At 36.8% G+C, this 15981-nt stretch overlaps 1 protein-coding gene across 2 annotated transcripts in view; it reads left to right on the top strand.

The window, feature by feature from the left end:
- Window positions 1–13876, top strand: part of TMEM135 (transmembrane protein 135) — a 177261-nt gene extending 163385 nt beyond the window's left edge. For both annotated transcript variants that reach the window (XM_035329257.1, XM_035329249.1), the window contains 6 exons: window positions 4114–4281; window positions 7392–7455; window positions 7755–7831; window positions 9501–9599; window positions 11056–11123; window positions 12702–13876. In XM_035329257.1, the coding sequence (XP_035185148.1) occupies window positions 4114–4281; window positions 7392–7455; window positions 7755–7831; window positions 9501–9599; window positions 11056–11123; window positions 12702–12834 (609 nt within the window). In that variant the 3' untranslated portion in view covers window positions 12835–13876. The remainder of the gene's footprint in view (window positions 1–4113; window positions 4282–7391; window positions 7456–7754; window positions 7832–9500; window positions 9600–11055; window positions 11124–12701) is intronic.
- The last annotated feature ends 2105 nt before the right edge of the window (window positions 13877–15981 follow it).

The raw sequence follows: 15981 nt of genomic DNA, 5'->3' as shown, positions 1-15981 counted from the left end.
TCTACAGAGTGCTACAGGTTTGGCAGTTGGATAGGTCTGTGAAACTTTGCTGCATCAATTAGTTTTTTCTTCTCAACCTCTCACCACTATCTCAGTCCATTTGCTATCTCATTCATGGGTTGTGATTTTTCTTTAGGGTGTTGTTTTTTTCAAGCTCAGCACCATGTGGGTATACATCTATCAGTACCCTCATAACCCTATATTATTCCAGAAGCACTGCTAGAAATAACATAGGGTTTTCTCTTAGCGTATCAATAGAATTGATACCTCTTCTCTGTGGAAAACTGTCTGAATCTTCTAGAAGGTTGTTTTTGCTTGTGACTTCGTAAATAAGAAGGTGATTCTGCTATTATGGAATACAATGAGTTTGAAGTGCCTTTGAAATAGAAGGGTGGCAAAGGAATAGGAGTTCATAGTGTTGAATTACTCTAGTGGAGGGACTAAATCTCATTTCAGGTTGAGAGTTCCTCAAATTAGAGCAGACTGGGCCCACACTGCTTCCCTTATTGTTTTTTTGGGGAGGGGGAAAGGTAGACATGTTAATGATGAGAAGAACAGGAAAAAATTAAAAGGGGATATTCAGAACTCTCTGTCCACTTCAGTTGTTTATTCAGCGTCATTTTGTTCACATTTCATATACCTGGGGGGATGAGGGGAGAAGCTATAATGAAAACCCAGCGTTCAGCTCCCAGTGGAGCAGAAATAAATCTTGACCTGACTAAAAATGAAGAAAAAGAATAGTTTCAAAGGCTATTATCTCTGTAGAGAAATCAATTATGCATTTGAACTATACTTCATACTTGTACCAGTCTTGTATAATATTATAGCATAAATCATTCTTGACAGTAATAATATAACTAGGGAAATACCAATGAAGTGACAGTCAGATCTTTGAATTTCCTGCATTTCTGTGACTGGTTTTTATTAAAATGTGAGGGAAAAGTGTTATTTTTACGTATTTGGGTTTTTAAAGGTCCAAGATTCTGAAAGCATTTTCAGTTCTCTCTAGGGCTCTACTTGCAGTCAGCCAGTAATAACTGTCAGGAGGCACAATTTAATCATGGTGTTGTAATTCTGTTTCTCTAAGGGGGATTTCTAATCTCATATTGATCAGATGAGCTGCTTATTGCCAAAAATGTCCTTCTGTGCTATATATTCCCTTACCCTTGAGCATCTTGTTTTACCATTATCATATCTGTGCTTAATTACCATTGCATGCTCTTTCTCTCCTGCTTCATACTTCAATGCACATTAGTAGTGGACATAATACATAATAGCTTTATGTAGCATCTAATAATGGCTTTAACACCTGATTTCATCAACTTCCCTTCTGATTCTGAATACATGCAATCCAAAATACCTTGGTTTTCTAAGTGCTTGAGGAGAGCGTGGCAGGCTAACAGAGGCAGTTGAACAGTATTTTTCTTTTGTGATTCCTATTGATTACAATGAGGAAAACTTAGCCAGGAGCAGTTTCTTTTTTTCTCTGAGTTCTGCAGATGATAACAGGTGGCTCACACAAGGTACCCAATGAGGAATATGACCAAAATGAATATGAGATTATTTTCTAATGATTGTAGCTGGATATTCTGTCTCTTGATTGAACATGGGCTACTGTATACCCAGAACAAAGATTTTTTTTTTTTTTTCTGTACACGAACAGAGTTATTTTAGAGAACTAATTCCTAGTACACTGCAACAGGTTGACTCGTTTTTTTGTTATAACAAAACTGTTATAATCTTGGACTCTGTTTATGTGCACATGTGTATATCTGGATGTGAGTTATAGCCAATATCTTGACCAATATCTTGACTGTATTATTAACTTTCTAAGAAATATATTTCTCAAAAGAATTATTCCCTGAGTTTAGCAGATACGTAGTTTTACTGTGCTGCTACATCTGGCTGATCTGAGTCCCAGTTTTAAATTTCTGTGGAGAAATAGCTTGTAACAGGGTTTACTTATCTCACTTAAGTTTATTATGGTTTCCTACATACACTTTACTGTTTCCTACATCCTTTATTATTAGAGGTGTTTTTATGGAAGATAAAAGTAACAATATCATGCATTGATTATATGATCTAAAATGTAATACTTTTTGTGATTTTGAAAAGCACCTATAAATATGTGATATGTAATCGCCTGGTTGATTTAATGAGCTAAATGGAAAGACTTTGTGCACTACTTACTGCTGCTTGCTGTGCATCAAAACTAAGCCTTAATCCTACAGTTCAGCACTTCTAAGTTTGCAACTCATAAAAATAAAATGGCGGGTATATATTTGACTCTTTGCCAGCTGGAACTGAAGTGTGTCCTGATGTGGTGTTCCTCATCCCATCTGAATGGTCTTTCCTACAGCCAGGAAAAAAAAATCAAATGTACCTTGTTGTTTGTTCTCACTGGGCTTTGATCATAACTGGTATTTTTAGGACTTTTTTTTTTTTTATATAATGGTACCTGGTATTGTGATCATCTCTTTTATTTTTTAATTTTTTTTCAAGATGAGGGCTGTGTACTTCATGCTAGATTACGTCTTTATTTTCGGTGCGGATTTATGTTCATCTTAGCTTTGACATTATAACTACACAAAATTCACAGTGTACTTAGAACTCTGCCTACCATACATACCTTTCTGTCAGCATTTTCATTACATACGATCACAAAACACTGGGACAGTAGCTGTTCAGTAAGTACAATTTACATACCTTTAAAAGTAGTAGAAGAAGAAATGGAAAATTTTCATGCATAGCTATTGGATCATAGCTATTTCACTCAGAGGGTGGTGAGGTACTGGAACTCAGAGAAGCTGTGGATGCCCCATCCCTGGAAGTGTTCAACTCCAGGCTGTATGGGGCTTTGAGCAACCTGGTCTGGTGGGAGGTGTCCCTGCAGTGGGGTAGGATCAGATGGTCTTTAAGGTCCCTTCCAAGCCAAGCCATTCTATTATTCTATGATGTGATCACCAGATGACAAAAAATAGTTTCTTTTACTTGATTCCTATAAACACTTATTGAGTGTTGTCAGGGAGAGTAATTGTTTCAAGAAGTTTATTACTGGATGTTTAACCAGAATAGTTTTATGAGCTTTATGATGCATTAGAAAATTCTACAGGAGGCAAAAATGTTTGGAGTTTCTGAGTTGGACAGGTTGCTCAATTGCAGCCTCTGACAGTTACCACTGTCTCTACAATTATCTGAGTGTCCCTGTGTATGCTCTAAAAAAATGGGCTGGAGAAATCACGAGCATTGGGTCCTGCCTTATTTGCCAACAATGAGTGCACGGCGTTCGGATAGTTTTCAGATGAGGTATCTTCCATCCAAACAATGGATAGATTTTATTCAGAATTCTCTGAGAAGTTCAGCCACGGGGTAAGAGTGATGATAGGAAGCTTGGAGGAAGTTACAAGAAGCTGGGGAAGAAGATTTGGAAAGAAACAGTCAGTGTATTTTCGTGATGAGATATAAAATAGCAGATCTGTATCTAAGGTGGAAGAGGAAGAAAATATTATTTGAACCCACATTATCCTTATTCAATATTTCTGGACAAAATCTCCCCTTCGGGTCTGTATTTTTTATTGCTGCACACTTCCTGAAGCCTCCAGCTTGGTTGAGGGAAAGTGCATGAGCATGTGCCAAGCCATCAGGGTCAATTTCTAATCCTCCCACTTTCTGAAATTTATTTTGTGTGGACTTTTTACTGCTTTAGTGCTTTCTCCAGACATTTGTGTGTAAAAGTGCTCTTTTTTTTTTTTTTTCCCCACCACACTACTTTCCTCTGTGTACGCATTTGTGGCTAAAAACTGGTCAGTAACCTGGAAGACATCAGGATTCTTGCACAGGACAGAATTTTGGAGCAGAAGACAAATAGAGTTTGTCCTTTGAGGCCTATGAGATATTCATACAAACTAAAGGAGATTCAATTGTTTATGATTTTATTGCTTTTGCTGTTTTACTGGGAATCAGGACAGGAAAAAAAAGTTTGAAGATAGAAATGCATTTTCTGTAGTATATGCAGAATAGGTTTTTAACTGCTCGCTGTCAATAATAAGTACTTCTGTAGACATTTTTTATTTTCCTTCTTCTGAGTTTGTGGTTTCTTCCTGTTTTCTCTAGGGCTTCATTAGGATGTTTAGCATTGGTTACCTGATCCAGTGTTGCCTTCGGATCCCGTCCACCTTCCGGCATCTGTTTACAGAGCCATCCCGGCTACTTTCACTCTTCTACAACAAGGAAAATTTCCAGCTTGGAGCTTTCCTGGGATCTTTTGTCAGTATATACAAAGTAAGCTTATAACATACAGAGTGTCGAATGCCACTTTTTTAATTTTGCTTTTCAGAACATCAGGATGAGGTAAAAAGTCTAGCCACTTCATATTACTCACACTGGTTTCTACAGAATGGCACTGACAAATTCTATAGCGTTGTGATAATCAAACCATGAACAGCAAACAGATCTTCCATTCCTTCTATTTTTTGTCATTTCTGAATTAACCAGATAGATTTTGAAGCATGACATCAGTATCAGGAGATAGGCATACTTCAGAGAAAGTGAATTCAGATTTCAAAGGGACTTTCTTTTACACAGAAACATTTTCATGGAGACACAAGTGATGACTGCAGTAACAGCATTGTTGCCAAAGAGAAGCCATTTGCAGATTTTTTGGCTCAAATGTCTCTGGAATCCTTACTTGACACTAAATAGCAGGAGCTTGCAGAACATACATCATGTGCAACTGAGACATAGCAGTTACCACTTGGAAATCGACCCTTCTGCACCATTATAAGATGACAGATTGTGAACTGATACACATTCATTCAACATTGTTGAAGTTAATTGAATTACGTGTATTAATGCCAAACAGAATGTAACCAAACACATGCTGTAAGGGAGAGTATATTACATACTGCCGTGCTGAAGCAGCTTTTGCGCTTTTATGTTCCTAATCACACATGTAATTTTTCAACTGACACTTCACTTCTCTCCAAAGTTAAGACAATTCTGTATTATTCTGACTGAACGTTACTTACTGAATTTTTTTTAAAACCCTTGTATATAAGCAAAACAGAATCTCAAAGTGCAGTTGGATTGAAACACAAGAATTTTTAAGGTTACCGAGTTTAAAATTTTTGATGTCAAAGTGCAAATGACATATTCAGAGTTTACTTGAAAATTAGTTTGTTGCTCAAATTTTAGGAAAAGTGCCTCCAGAGAATAAAAGTATTTAAATTGCAAAAACTGAAATGATTTTGATTTGTTTTAAAACCTCCCACTGCAACTGAAGTATAATTTAGTTCTATGGGTATTAATTTTATGAGGGTCAAATACTCTGATCTGTATTTGTAATTTAGTAAGTAGGTGCTTTCTGTTGTTGTTTGCATTCCATAAATTTGAGTTGCATTATGTTTATCTTCCAGTTTGAGTTAAGCATGTAGGGCTATTAATAGAGATCCTAATCAGTCCAAAAGATTGAATCACAGCCAAAACATTTCTTGATGCATTTTGAACCCAAAGGAATTATATTCTGCCTTACTTAAAACAAAAGTCAAACTTGTTCCCGAGGGCAGTCTGAAATGCCTTTGTAGTAGCTGTACTATTAATATTTTGTGTCCCCCTTACTGTTAATTATTGTCAGCAAATAGCAAATAAGGTTTTATAAAAAACCAGTCAGCTATGGTATCCTGGTTACCTTTTTTTAAAATAAGATTTAAAAAGTAAATTTACTACTCAAATTTGAGTAATAAAGTTGAGCGTTGTATTCAGTTTTGGGACACAGACATTTTCTTCTTCTGTATTTTTTTCATTTCAATGTATTGTTCAAGACTTTGAAATCATAGAATCATTAAGGTTGGAAAAGACCTCTAAGATGATCTAGTCCAACTGTCCACCAACCACCAATATTGCCCACTAATCCATGTCCCTAAGCACCACATCTACCCTTTGTTTAAACACCCCCAGGGACAGTGACTCTACCACCTCTATGGTCAGCCAGTTCCAATGTTTGACTGCTCTTTCTGAGAAGGAATTTCTCCTAATTTCCAACCTCAACCTCCCCTCGTGCAACTTGAGGCCATTCCTTCTAGCCATTCACTAGTTATCTGCAAGAAGAAGCCGACCCCAGCTCCCCACCCCTTCCTTTCAGGTAGCTGCAGAGAGCAGTAAGATCTCCCCTAAGCCTCCTCTTCTCCAGACCAAACACCCCCACTTCCCTCAGCCGCTCCACACAGGACTTGTGCTCCAGGCCCTTCACCAGCTTTGTAGCCCTTCTCTGGACATGCTCCAGAGCTTCGATGTCCTTCTTGTAGTGAGGGGCCCAAAACTGAAGACAGCACTCGAGGTGCGGCCTCACCAGAGCAGAGCACAGGCGGATGGATGATCACCTGCCTGGCCCTGCTGGCTACACTATTCCTGATACAACCTGAAATACTGCAGTGAGTTCACCTGAGGGCCACCAAGTTGATCTGAGGACTGGGTCATCTGATTTGCAAAGAGAACCAGGTTTTAAGCATGGAAAAAGAAAAGCTGATGGGAGATCTTACTGCTATTTATGCCTCCTGGAGGGTGCAGAGAAAACGGAGACAAACTGTTCTTGGAGTTATGCAGTAGCAGGATGAAAGGGGATGGATTCAAGTTGAAATACAGGAAATTCTGTTGAAATATAAGGAAATATTTTTTCCTGTGAGGGTTGCCTAACACTGAAACAGGTTGGCTGGTAAGGCTATATAGTCTTTGTTCTTGGAGATGCTCAGAACTTAATTGGAGGAGTTCCTGATCAACCTGCTCTAATGAGACCTGGAGATTGGACCAGATGATCTCTAGAAATCTCTTCCAATATAAAGTATTCTTTTGTTCATTGAAAAGCACACATTAGATGGATTTTAAGGCTGACACATATATCAAAGTAGATGTCGGCAGGCTGTCATACAGACTTATATAATGTTGTCCCAGTGCCATCGGCACTGGATCTGGCCCTGCTAAGCAAGTCTCCAGCTATTTGGAAACAAACAGAAATTTACCAGGGATAAAATTTGGCAGCAAAGTATGGATTTCCAAAACAGTTGGAAAAAACAATGCAGAGGATGTGACAGACTTCTCATGGGAGAGTCAAGACAACTAGAGCAAATGAAGATGTTCTCAAGTTTAGCTTTTCTGAACACACATGAATTAGATTGTTATTTTAAACTAAATTATTTTGCTCTCTGATTCTGAAAAGAACATTAATAGTAAACAACTAAAAATAAAATTCTTCAGGTAGTGTGGATTAAGGGTATTGTCACACTACATCCTTAATTCATGCTGTGTGCTGTATTACTAGTTTACAGCAGGGTATCTCCGGTCTGTGAATGCTGAAAGAGAAATAACTTGGGCTAATCCTGCTGTCTGTTCACCTACAGGGTACTAGCTGCTTCCTGCGCTGGGTACGAAACCTAGATGATGAGCTTCATGCACTTGTAGCTGGTGAGTCCATGATAAGAAGCCCATATTGCCTGTGTTGGGATTCTGCAAGTATTTCTGTAGTGCACATAGTTGGATGTCTGTCCTCCTGTTCCCTTTCCAGAATGATGTGATAAAAATAGTACTGTATATATTAAGGCTGTGTTGGTGGTGTTTCAAGTAGTGGAACACACAGTAGTGTTACAAGCATTTTCAAATAAAGACTTTCATTAAAATTGTAAGGTAAATTAAATGATGTATGGCAACAAACAGCAGCAATAAATCACAACCTTAATAATGCTTGTGTTTTCTAATTGTTACAGGCTGTCTAGCAGGACTTTCTATGATGTTCTACAAAAGTACTACTATCTCTATGTATCTGGCGTCCAAATTAGTAGAGGTAGGATGTTAACCTTGTAACAGAGCTCTTTATTGTATATATTTTTTCAAGGCGGATAATGAACTTTATAAGCTTTGTCAGAACATTGCAGTGTAACACAGAGTTGTATAGTGGTGCTGTGTTTTAGTAGGTACATGCCGAGTGGCAGTGCCATTCTGTGGTCTCATTTCTTTCTTATTTTCCTTTATGGGTTTCATTTTAAAAGGTCTTTATACACTGGTCTTCATGTATATTCTCCATGATTTTTGGTAATCTTTTCTGATAGCTCTTTGCCTTGTAGCTTTTGCAGATTTTTCAATCTAAAAGTTTCAAGAATGCGGATTTTGTCTATTCTGCCAGAAACATAAATCAAAACTAGCCCTTAATTGCAGATTTATTGCCAAAAGCTACAGCTTAACTTCCTGCCTTTGTTCCCTAATTTTGGCATTCAGCAATCTAAGATAACTCAAAATAGCTTAGATTTTAGTCTATAGCTGAAGTTGTTTGTCAGTATGCTTCATCTGATTGAATTCCCGGCTTTGCAAAGAACTTTGCTCTAATTACCATTTATCCGGTTTGAATTATTTCTATGAACTTGTTAAAACTGGGAGCCTGTAGGGGCAAAAAAAAAAAAAAAAAAAAAAAAAAAGAATGTTTGTAGAGTTTTCTATGTTGATTATACGTTGCTAACCAGCTTTTGATTTCTTACTGTGATTTTTCCATAAAATCAAGACTTAGTGCTGGTTATTTCCCCAGCAGCAACACTGGAATAAGTCGACAGTGTTCTCCTGTTATGCGTCATCCCTGAATCACAAAGCTTTCTCCTGCAGACTTCAAGGGCTTCATTCCCTAGTAATATTTATCCATCCCCTTTATGGGTGCAGAATTCATTTTAACAAGAATAAAAAGGAATGTATTTTTCTTTTAAGTATAAATTAAACATAAAAGGGAAGTTATACTCTGCTTATTCCTGTTCCTTGTAATCCTAGATTCAAGCTCTGAAGGTAGTTCATGTAATGGTTGCATAAAAGCAACTCTGAGTTGTCCATACTGACTTTTGGAATATCAGATGGAAAAAAAAAACAAACACGAATAGTATCTTGTATTGCTGCTGGTTTTCTCCAGAGTTTGAGACATTGTGGCTGCAGTGAAATAAGAAAAGTGCTGTGTGTTCTTTCTTTCTTTCATATTTTTTTTAAACTACTTTTATTGTCTTACGCAAGCCAAGGGTAACTGACCAAAGAGGCGTGTGCTGCTTTGGAAGGTCAAGCTGTGCTCAGGAAAATAAACTTTACATGTTTTCTCAGAAATAAAAGTATGTGATTTCAAGCTGTTTAAGAACAGTGAATATTCACTTTGTTGGAATAGTTATTGTATTATTCTTCTGCTTTTTTAAAATAAAGAATTTATCATAGCAAACTTTCCCTTTTTTATCTTTAAGATCTATACTACCCTTTTAACACCCCAGATGTTGCTAAGTCCTGTTCTGTGCATTTATAGCCATTTATTCTATTGATCTTGGATAACTTTTCTAAGCAAGCTCAATCAATAACACATTTACGGACATATACCAAATTATATGAGCATTGATTAGTAGTGTTGGCCTGTAACTTTGAAAATGTATAATAAATGTAAAAAGCTACGTTAAATTTATTTTGTTTTATTCAGAGTATTTTGTTTATCTTTGTAGACGATATACTTCAAAGGCATTGAAGCAGGAAAGGTTCCCTATTTTCCTCATGCAGACAGCATCATCTATGCCATTTCTACATCAATATGCTTTCAGGCAGTAAGTATGTTGTCTTTGAATAGCATACAAACTTTTCTGAGTTTAACTGAAATGTTGAATGGAATGAGAATACAGTGAAATAGGAAAAATTTCATGTAGTAATTTCAGCAAGATGTTGTGAATCAGGACTCCTACAACCTGTTTTTGAGTGTCACTGTGGGAAGATCATTTCTGTGACTCAAATTTCTCACATATTTGTAACTCAATACATTACACAAACTTTGAATTCTTTGGGAAGGATCTAAAAACACATTGACCCAGGAGATGAATATAAATGTGTGGACTTTCACAAGCATATGAAAGGACCATTTCTCAAGGAGGCAAACAATTTATTGTAATATTACTTTTTTTTTTTTTTTAATGAAGTTTTCCCTCTCAACTAACTTGAAATAAAGTTAGCTGTCTGAAAGAATCTGCAAAAATTAGCAAGGAAATCTTAAGTCGTACATTTGAAACAAGCTATTTTATCCTTTCTAAGTCAATTATGTACTCCTATCTTCAGCCCCTTTATTGGCTGCATTAACTATAAAATCTCCTTTTCAGTGGCACCCAATTACTCTCTACACTATTCCACTACATCTGCCCCTTTCTAGAAAATGAAATCTGTTTTTGTGCCCCTCAATAAAGAGAAAACAAAATTACCATAAAGCAGCTTTCTGCTGACTTGGACCTAACAGAAGAGATCCACCACTCCTACTCCTCGTTGCTTCCATTTATTTGGGGTTATTTCTCATTCTAATATCAAAGTAAACTAATATTTTTTAGTACTGGGGATGTGCCAGACAGTCTGTGACATTGAGATCTCAAAATACTTCTGGCAAGGATCATCACATGGAGCTAAAAGAAATGAAGTTATTATGAAGAAAGAGGAAAGGTTTTTTTTCATTACTTAATGACTAGTTGAAAAAGGAATTCAAGACTCAAAATAAATTACTAGGTTTAGTGGGGAGGAAGAAGAGAGAAATTAGCAAAGGGATCTATACTGAGGTGTTTTTTTCTCACTACATTCATGAGTGAGATGGAAAAGTAGTCAAATAGAAAGATTATCTCAGATATGGAAAGGGATACGTAAAGGTGACTGCAGAAAATATGATTAGAATTATTTGTGCTTTCTCTACACAACAATGAGATCTAAATTAATTGCCACCACTTCTGAAAGATAGTCTTCTGGGAATACCAGGCTCTGCTGGTGGTGCTCAGATGGAGCATTGAATTCAGCTGTGAGCAGTTTATCTGCTGCTAGTGTTGGACATTGTGGGATGATCACAGTTGCTTTTAGTTTATTTTTTTATGAAACATAAGAGGAATTTATATATGTGTGTATAATGTATAACATATACACGTATGTTTCTGTAACCATCCTTTAATAATCACTGCTTTTGGCAATATAATGTACCAGATGAGGCTCTCCCCTGACCCTTGCACAGCTGGCTCTTACAGATTATTCTTCTTGCAGGCTGTAATGGAAGTTCAGAACCTGAGACCTTCATACTGGAAATTTCTTTTACGACTAACGAAGGGCAGGTATGTAATCGGGGTATGTTATAGCTTGCCTAAACATACCATTGATCACATTCAACTTTCTGTGTCATTTGCTGTCAACAGCATAGCTGTAGCAGTACATGTGGGCTAATTTCCTGTGTATTTACTTTGCTTTTCAAGTGGCTTCCAGTCCACTTGAAGTTCTTAACTGCTGATTTAGTCTAATGACAGGAGCAAAGACTTAAATGTGGTTAAGACTGTTCAGCAGATGAGAGTTTAACTAGAAGTCTTTTTTATCAGTTTTCACTTGGAAAGGCAGAATGCTTTCAGATTTTAGTGGAATATGAAGAATCCAGTAAACAAACACAGAAACTGAAGAAATCAGTTAATACATTCAGTTATTTACAACATGGTATTTCTACATGTTTAAAAGTATTAATAGAAATATCTGAATATTTCTTAAGAGTGCTTTGAAGATTCAACATTTTTATAGAACATCTATTTCAGTTAGGAAAAGATTTTTTTTCAAGGAAAACCTAATGAAAAATTTTCAGTGGTAAGCAAGAATTTACACTCTAATATGTTAACGTGCTTACCTTTTAAAATAGACTTTGCTTTAATTGATTTATAAAAATACAGTTTAGTGAAGTGTGCATTATTATATGGATATACTATATGGCAGAACCAAGGCATCCAAATCATGGTGAAGATCAGTTTATGAATGCGATTATAAAGGGTAATGTCGGGATAATCCTGAGAGTTTCTTTTAGTCCTTTCTATGTAACCTACTGTGGTTTGAGGGACAGCATAGAGAAGAGATTGTCTCTGTCCAGACCGTAAAAATAGAAGAAAAGTCAGAGGCCAGTCCCTGGAACATGTTAAACCTACACACCCCATGGCACAGCACACTATTAGCTGGACATTAGGTGACCTAATACATTGCCAGACGTGGTGGGAAGCTTTCCTTGGGATGCTTGGAGGCAATCCGCAGGCAACCTCTGAGGCTGTACAAACATGATACGGTGGATGATGTCAGTGCAGATGTCCAACTTTGGCTGGATTTTTCTCTCTTGTATTAATTCTAAGATTGCTTTAGTTGAAAGCGGAGAGGGAAGAGAAATTCAGTTCTGCTCATTTATTTCCTCTGAAGCAAATATCTGTAATAGTAATTTTGACACTCTCCATAGAGGCAGATTATTTAGAAGGTCTTTCACTCAACAGTTTTGAAGAGTAAAGGGATGGAAATAGGTTGTAACACCCATTAAATTGTTATCCAGACTTAAACAGGCATGGCCAGGTTATGTTTCGCTCAAGTGGAAAAGACAATAGTACAGTTTATTTGGGCTTTTTTTGTGGAGTTAAAAGTTCTTCCTTTTACATAAGTCATGCTATATAAAGTGTATCAACTCAAAACACTAGTGATCAGATTTGTCAAATGTATTTTTTCACGTCTTTTTTGCCCAAGGTGAAAAACTTGCAATCTGTAAACAGTGTAGGCTGAAGCCTGCATTTCAAAGATTTGGATAGTCTTTCATGGAAGTGAAATAATTTTAACAGCAATTTTTTGTTTGTTTGTTTGTTTGTTTATGTGAATAATCTGTTCACTCTCTCATTTTTTAGGTTTGCTCTGATGAACAGGAAAGTTTTAGATGTATTTGGTACTGAAGCATCTAAGAACTTCAAGGATTTCACGCCTAAGCTTGACCCAAGATACACTGTTGTACCACCAGAGCTACCTCTGGAGCTGTCTTGAAGATGATAGTATACCTTGTCATTGAATGTGATCAGCGTTTTGTCCTGAAAAGTTAATTAACTTAACAGTCATATATATGGAGGAGGGCGTGGGCTCCACTTCAGTATTATTTCAATGAGAAATGCTTTTTACCAATCAACAATACTGGAGCGTTGTAGGAAAGTGTGGCTTAGTGATTAAGCCCCTTCCACATACGGCACATATTTCTGGGTTACTGTAGTTGGTTGACAGTACGGTAGAATCCTGAATGAATTAAACAAATGAGTAATATATTTAGAGAAGTAAAATATACATAAAACATAAATATGCATAATAATTTCAAAAATTCTATAGTCCAGACCAGTAGAATATTTCTTGGCAAAACTAAAAGCAATTTTGAGTTTAGAAAGGAAGACATAAGGCATAGGTTAGGTCCAGAACTGTTCCTGATCTTAAAACTATTGTAATCTGGTAAAAATGTCTCCTTGTCTTTCTAAATTGCGTTGCTGATTTATCTGAAAAGAGCCACTGCCCGCTCATTATTTAAAAAGACAATATTTTTACAGAGCTATGGTTGCAAAGTAAGGCATTCCTTAGGAAAAAAAAAAAAAAAAAAAAAAAAAAAAAGCATATTAGTGCAGAAATCACATTCCAGGGCTGTAAATCCCAGTGACGATATGGATAACAGACAAGGAAAATAAAAAGGCAATACCAGTGACTTGTGCGCCATAAGGAGCAGCAGGGTGTGGTGGTTTGTATCTGCCAAGTGGAAAATGACAAAACAGGCAGGGGAAGGAATGAAATGTTTCAGCCTCCGAGATGGTGCTGGAAACAGCAGACAGTTACAAAAATAAAAAAGCCAAGAACAAAACAAAACAAAAAAAATCCTCCAAAATATCCTGAAATTAAATGTTTATTTTTAAAGGGCTTGACATTGTCCATTTAGGTGGCATTGGCTTGTTTGTCAAGCTGCATACCGGCTAGCATTTCCAGTGGCCTTTATAAGGGAACTGACCCCTGAGGTTAGATTGTTTTGACGATCATATTAATAGTACTTTTACCTTGTACTTGGAGAATGGTTTTCTGTTGGCCCATCAGACAGCCGTGACTGTGACAGTTACTTTAAACTTAATATAATACTCGATGCAATTAAATACCTGTTCAAATTCCATCTCATTTTTACCCTGCATATATTTCTACAGATAATAGTTTGTGTTCTAAAGCAAGACCTTGACATGCTAATTGCCTTTTTGCTTTTGGGGGCTTTTTTTTTTTTAGCTATAGCCCATTCAGGTGATGCTGAATGGTGTTTGCTACCTTAGAACTGAATGGAAAGATGAACTATGTTCACATTCAACCGAAAAGACACGTGGTAAGCTAGGGAATAAAAATTACAGTAGGTTGCATGTATTTTAAAAAGAAAAATGAAGAAGTAATCGGTGTTTCTGTTGGAAGTCTTTGTCAGATAATATGGATTGGATTAATTAATAGAATTGTAACAGTCTTGTAACACTGTAATCCTACCCCAGCCTTACGCATATTTTAATTGCCATTAGTTTAATTTCCTATTACTGACTAAACAGTAATTTTTATTGGATTTACAGAGATGTCATGAAAATTGTACCAGTCTGTGCACAAAATCTGCTTCTTCATCAGCTACTGCAACAGTGATGCTTTATCGTTTCTAAAGGTGCTTCAACCTTTAAAACAGCAGTTGTCCAGTTAGCGTGAATACAATTCTACAGGCTAGTTTGTATGCAATATTTTATTGCTTGAAATATTATATTAAAATTCCTCAAAAGGAAATAAAAGTTAATTCAACAAGAAGTTTAAGAGGTTCGTAATAAATTTGTAGTGTTTTTCCACTGGAATATGGTCTAAAATATTTGACCATGTAAAGCCTGAAAAGTTATATATTTTAGGTAATATGTTAGAACTCACACAATATATTATAAATACTTTCTAGTGTAACTATATACTGTTCTCAGACTTCAAAATATTTTATAAATGGATTAATTTTCTTCACTGGAATGACAATTGTGATTGTTTCTCTATTTGAGTTTAAAAAAAACACAAGTACTACATCTCAGCAGCTAAACAAGTTTTGTCTAAGTTTTCTTGCTTCCAGAATTCACAGTCCTTGTTTTATTTTCATGTAATATAAAAAATAAAAAACTTAAATTATTTTTATTCAAATCAAGTATATGTAAGAAAAAAAAATAAAGTCCTAATGTTTTTCCCAATAATAAACAGTTGCTGCTTGAAAAAAATGACTTCTTGTTAATGTTGTTGTTAATTAGCTATCTGAGATCATGAGTGAAGTAATACTCTGGTTAAGGAATGCTAGGAATGTGACCAGCCATTAAAGTTGTGCTTATTTTTTTACAAAATATAAAGCCCTGATGCAGTGGAAGTGAAGAGGTAAAGCAAAAGCAGTTCAGCTGACAACTGCAGCTCTGCACTTTCACGGGTAATTGTACAATATTAGTTGACACCATTTAATCTGTCTCTTTTAAACAGAGAAAGCCACATAACCAGTTATCAAGCACGCCTCCAGCTCTGGCCTTACCATGTGGCTGGATGGTTGGGCCTCATGTGACTCAAACAGCGATGTTTCCTACCACCTGACATGGCACAGCTTTATTCTTTTTCTGATCATATGATGGGTATGCCTGATCGCATCCAACGCCTTGCAAAAGAAGTTGATTTTGCAGAGGAGTACTGGGGGAGACTTGCTCAAGAGATGACGGGAAGCACGGGTCAAACGGAGACACCACAGTTCCTTCAGATGGAGGTTTGTTGGAGGGAGGCTATGAGGGACTGTGGTGCTGACCTCCCCGCATGCATCTCAAAAGCAGCAGCATCTTCCATGGCTCATGGGATTCAGAAGCCAATATGCCTGTGTTGGGCCATTTTTTCACCTTTTCTTAAGGAAAGAGCTGCACGTTGTCTGCCTGCAGGACTCTTCTGAGGATTTAATGGCCATTGCCGTCCCTACTGCTCTTAGCAGGCAGGGAGACCCAGTGCAGGCAGGCTTTTGCTGCTTCCCTTGGTTGGCAAAGAGGCTCTGGCAGCAACTAAAATACACGTGCAAAATCCCAAAGGGAAGGTTGTGGTCATTTGTGCATGTTCTGTGATTCCTCTAGTGTTTAATATTGCGTTATGTAT

Source organism: Oxyura jamaicensis, chromosome 1, assembly GCF_011077185.1.
Source record: "Oxyura jamaicensis isolate SHBP4307 breed ruddy duck chromosome 1, BPBGC_Ojam_1.0, whole genome shotgun sequence".
NCBI lineage: Eukaryota > Metazoa > Chordata > Aves > Anseriformes > Anatidae > Oxyura > Oxyura jamaicensis.
This window is presented reverse-complemented; position numbering and strand designations above follow the sequence as displayed.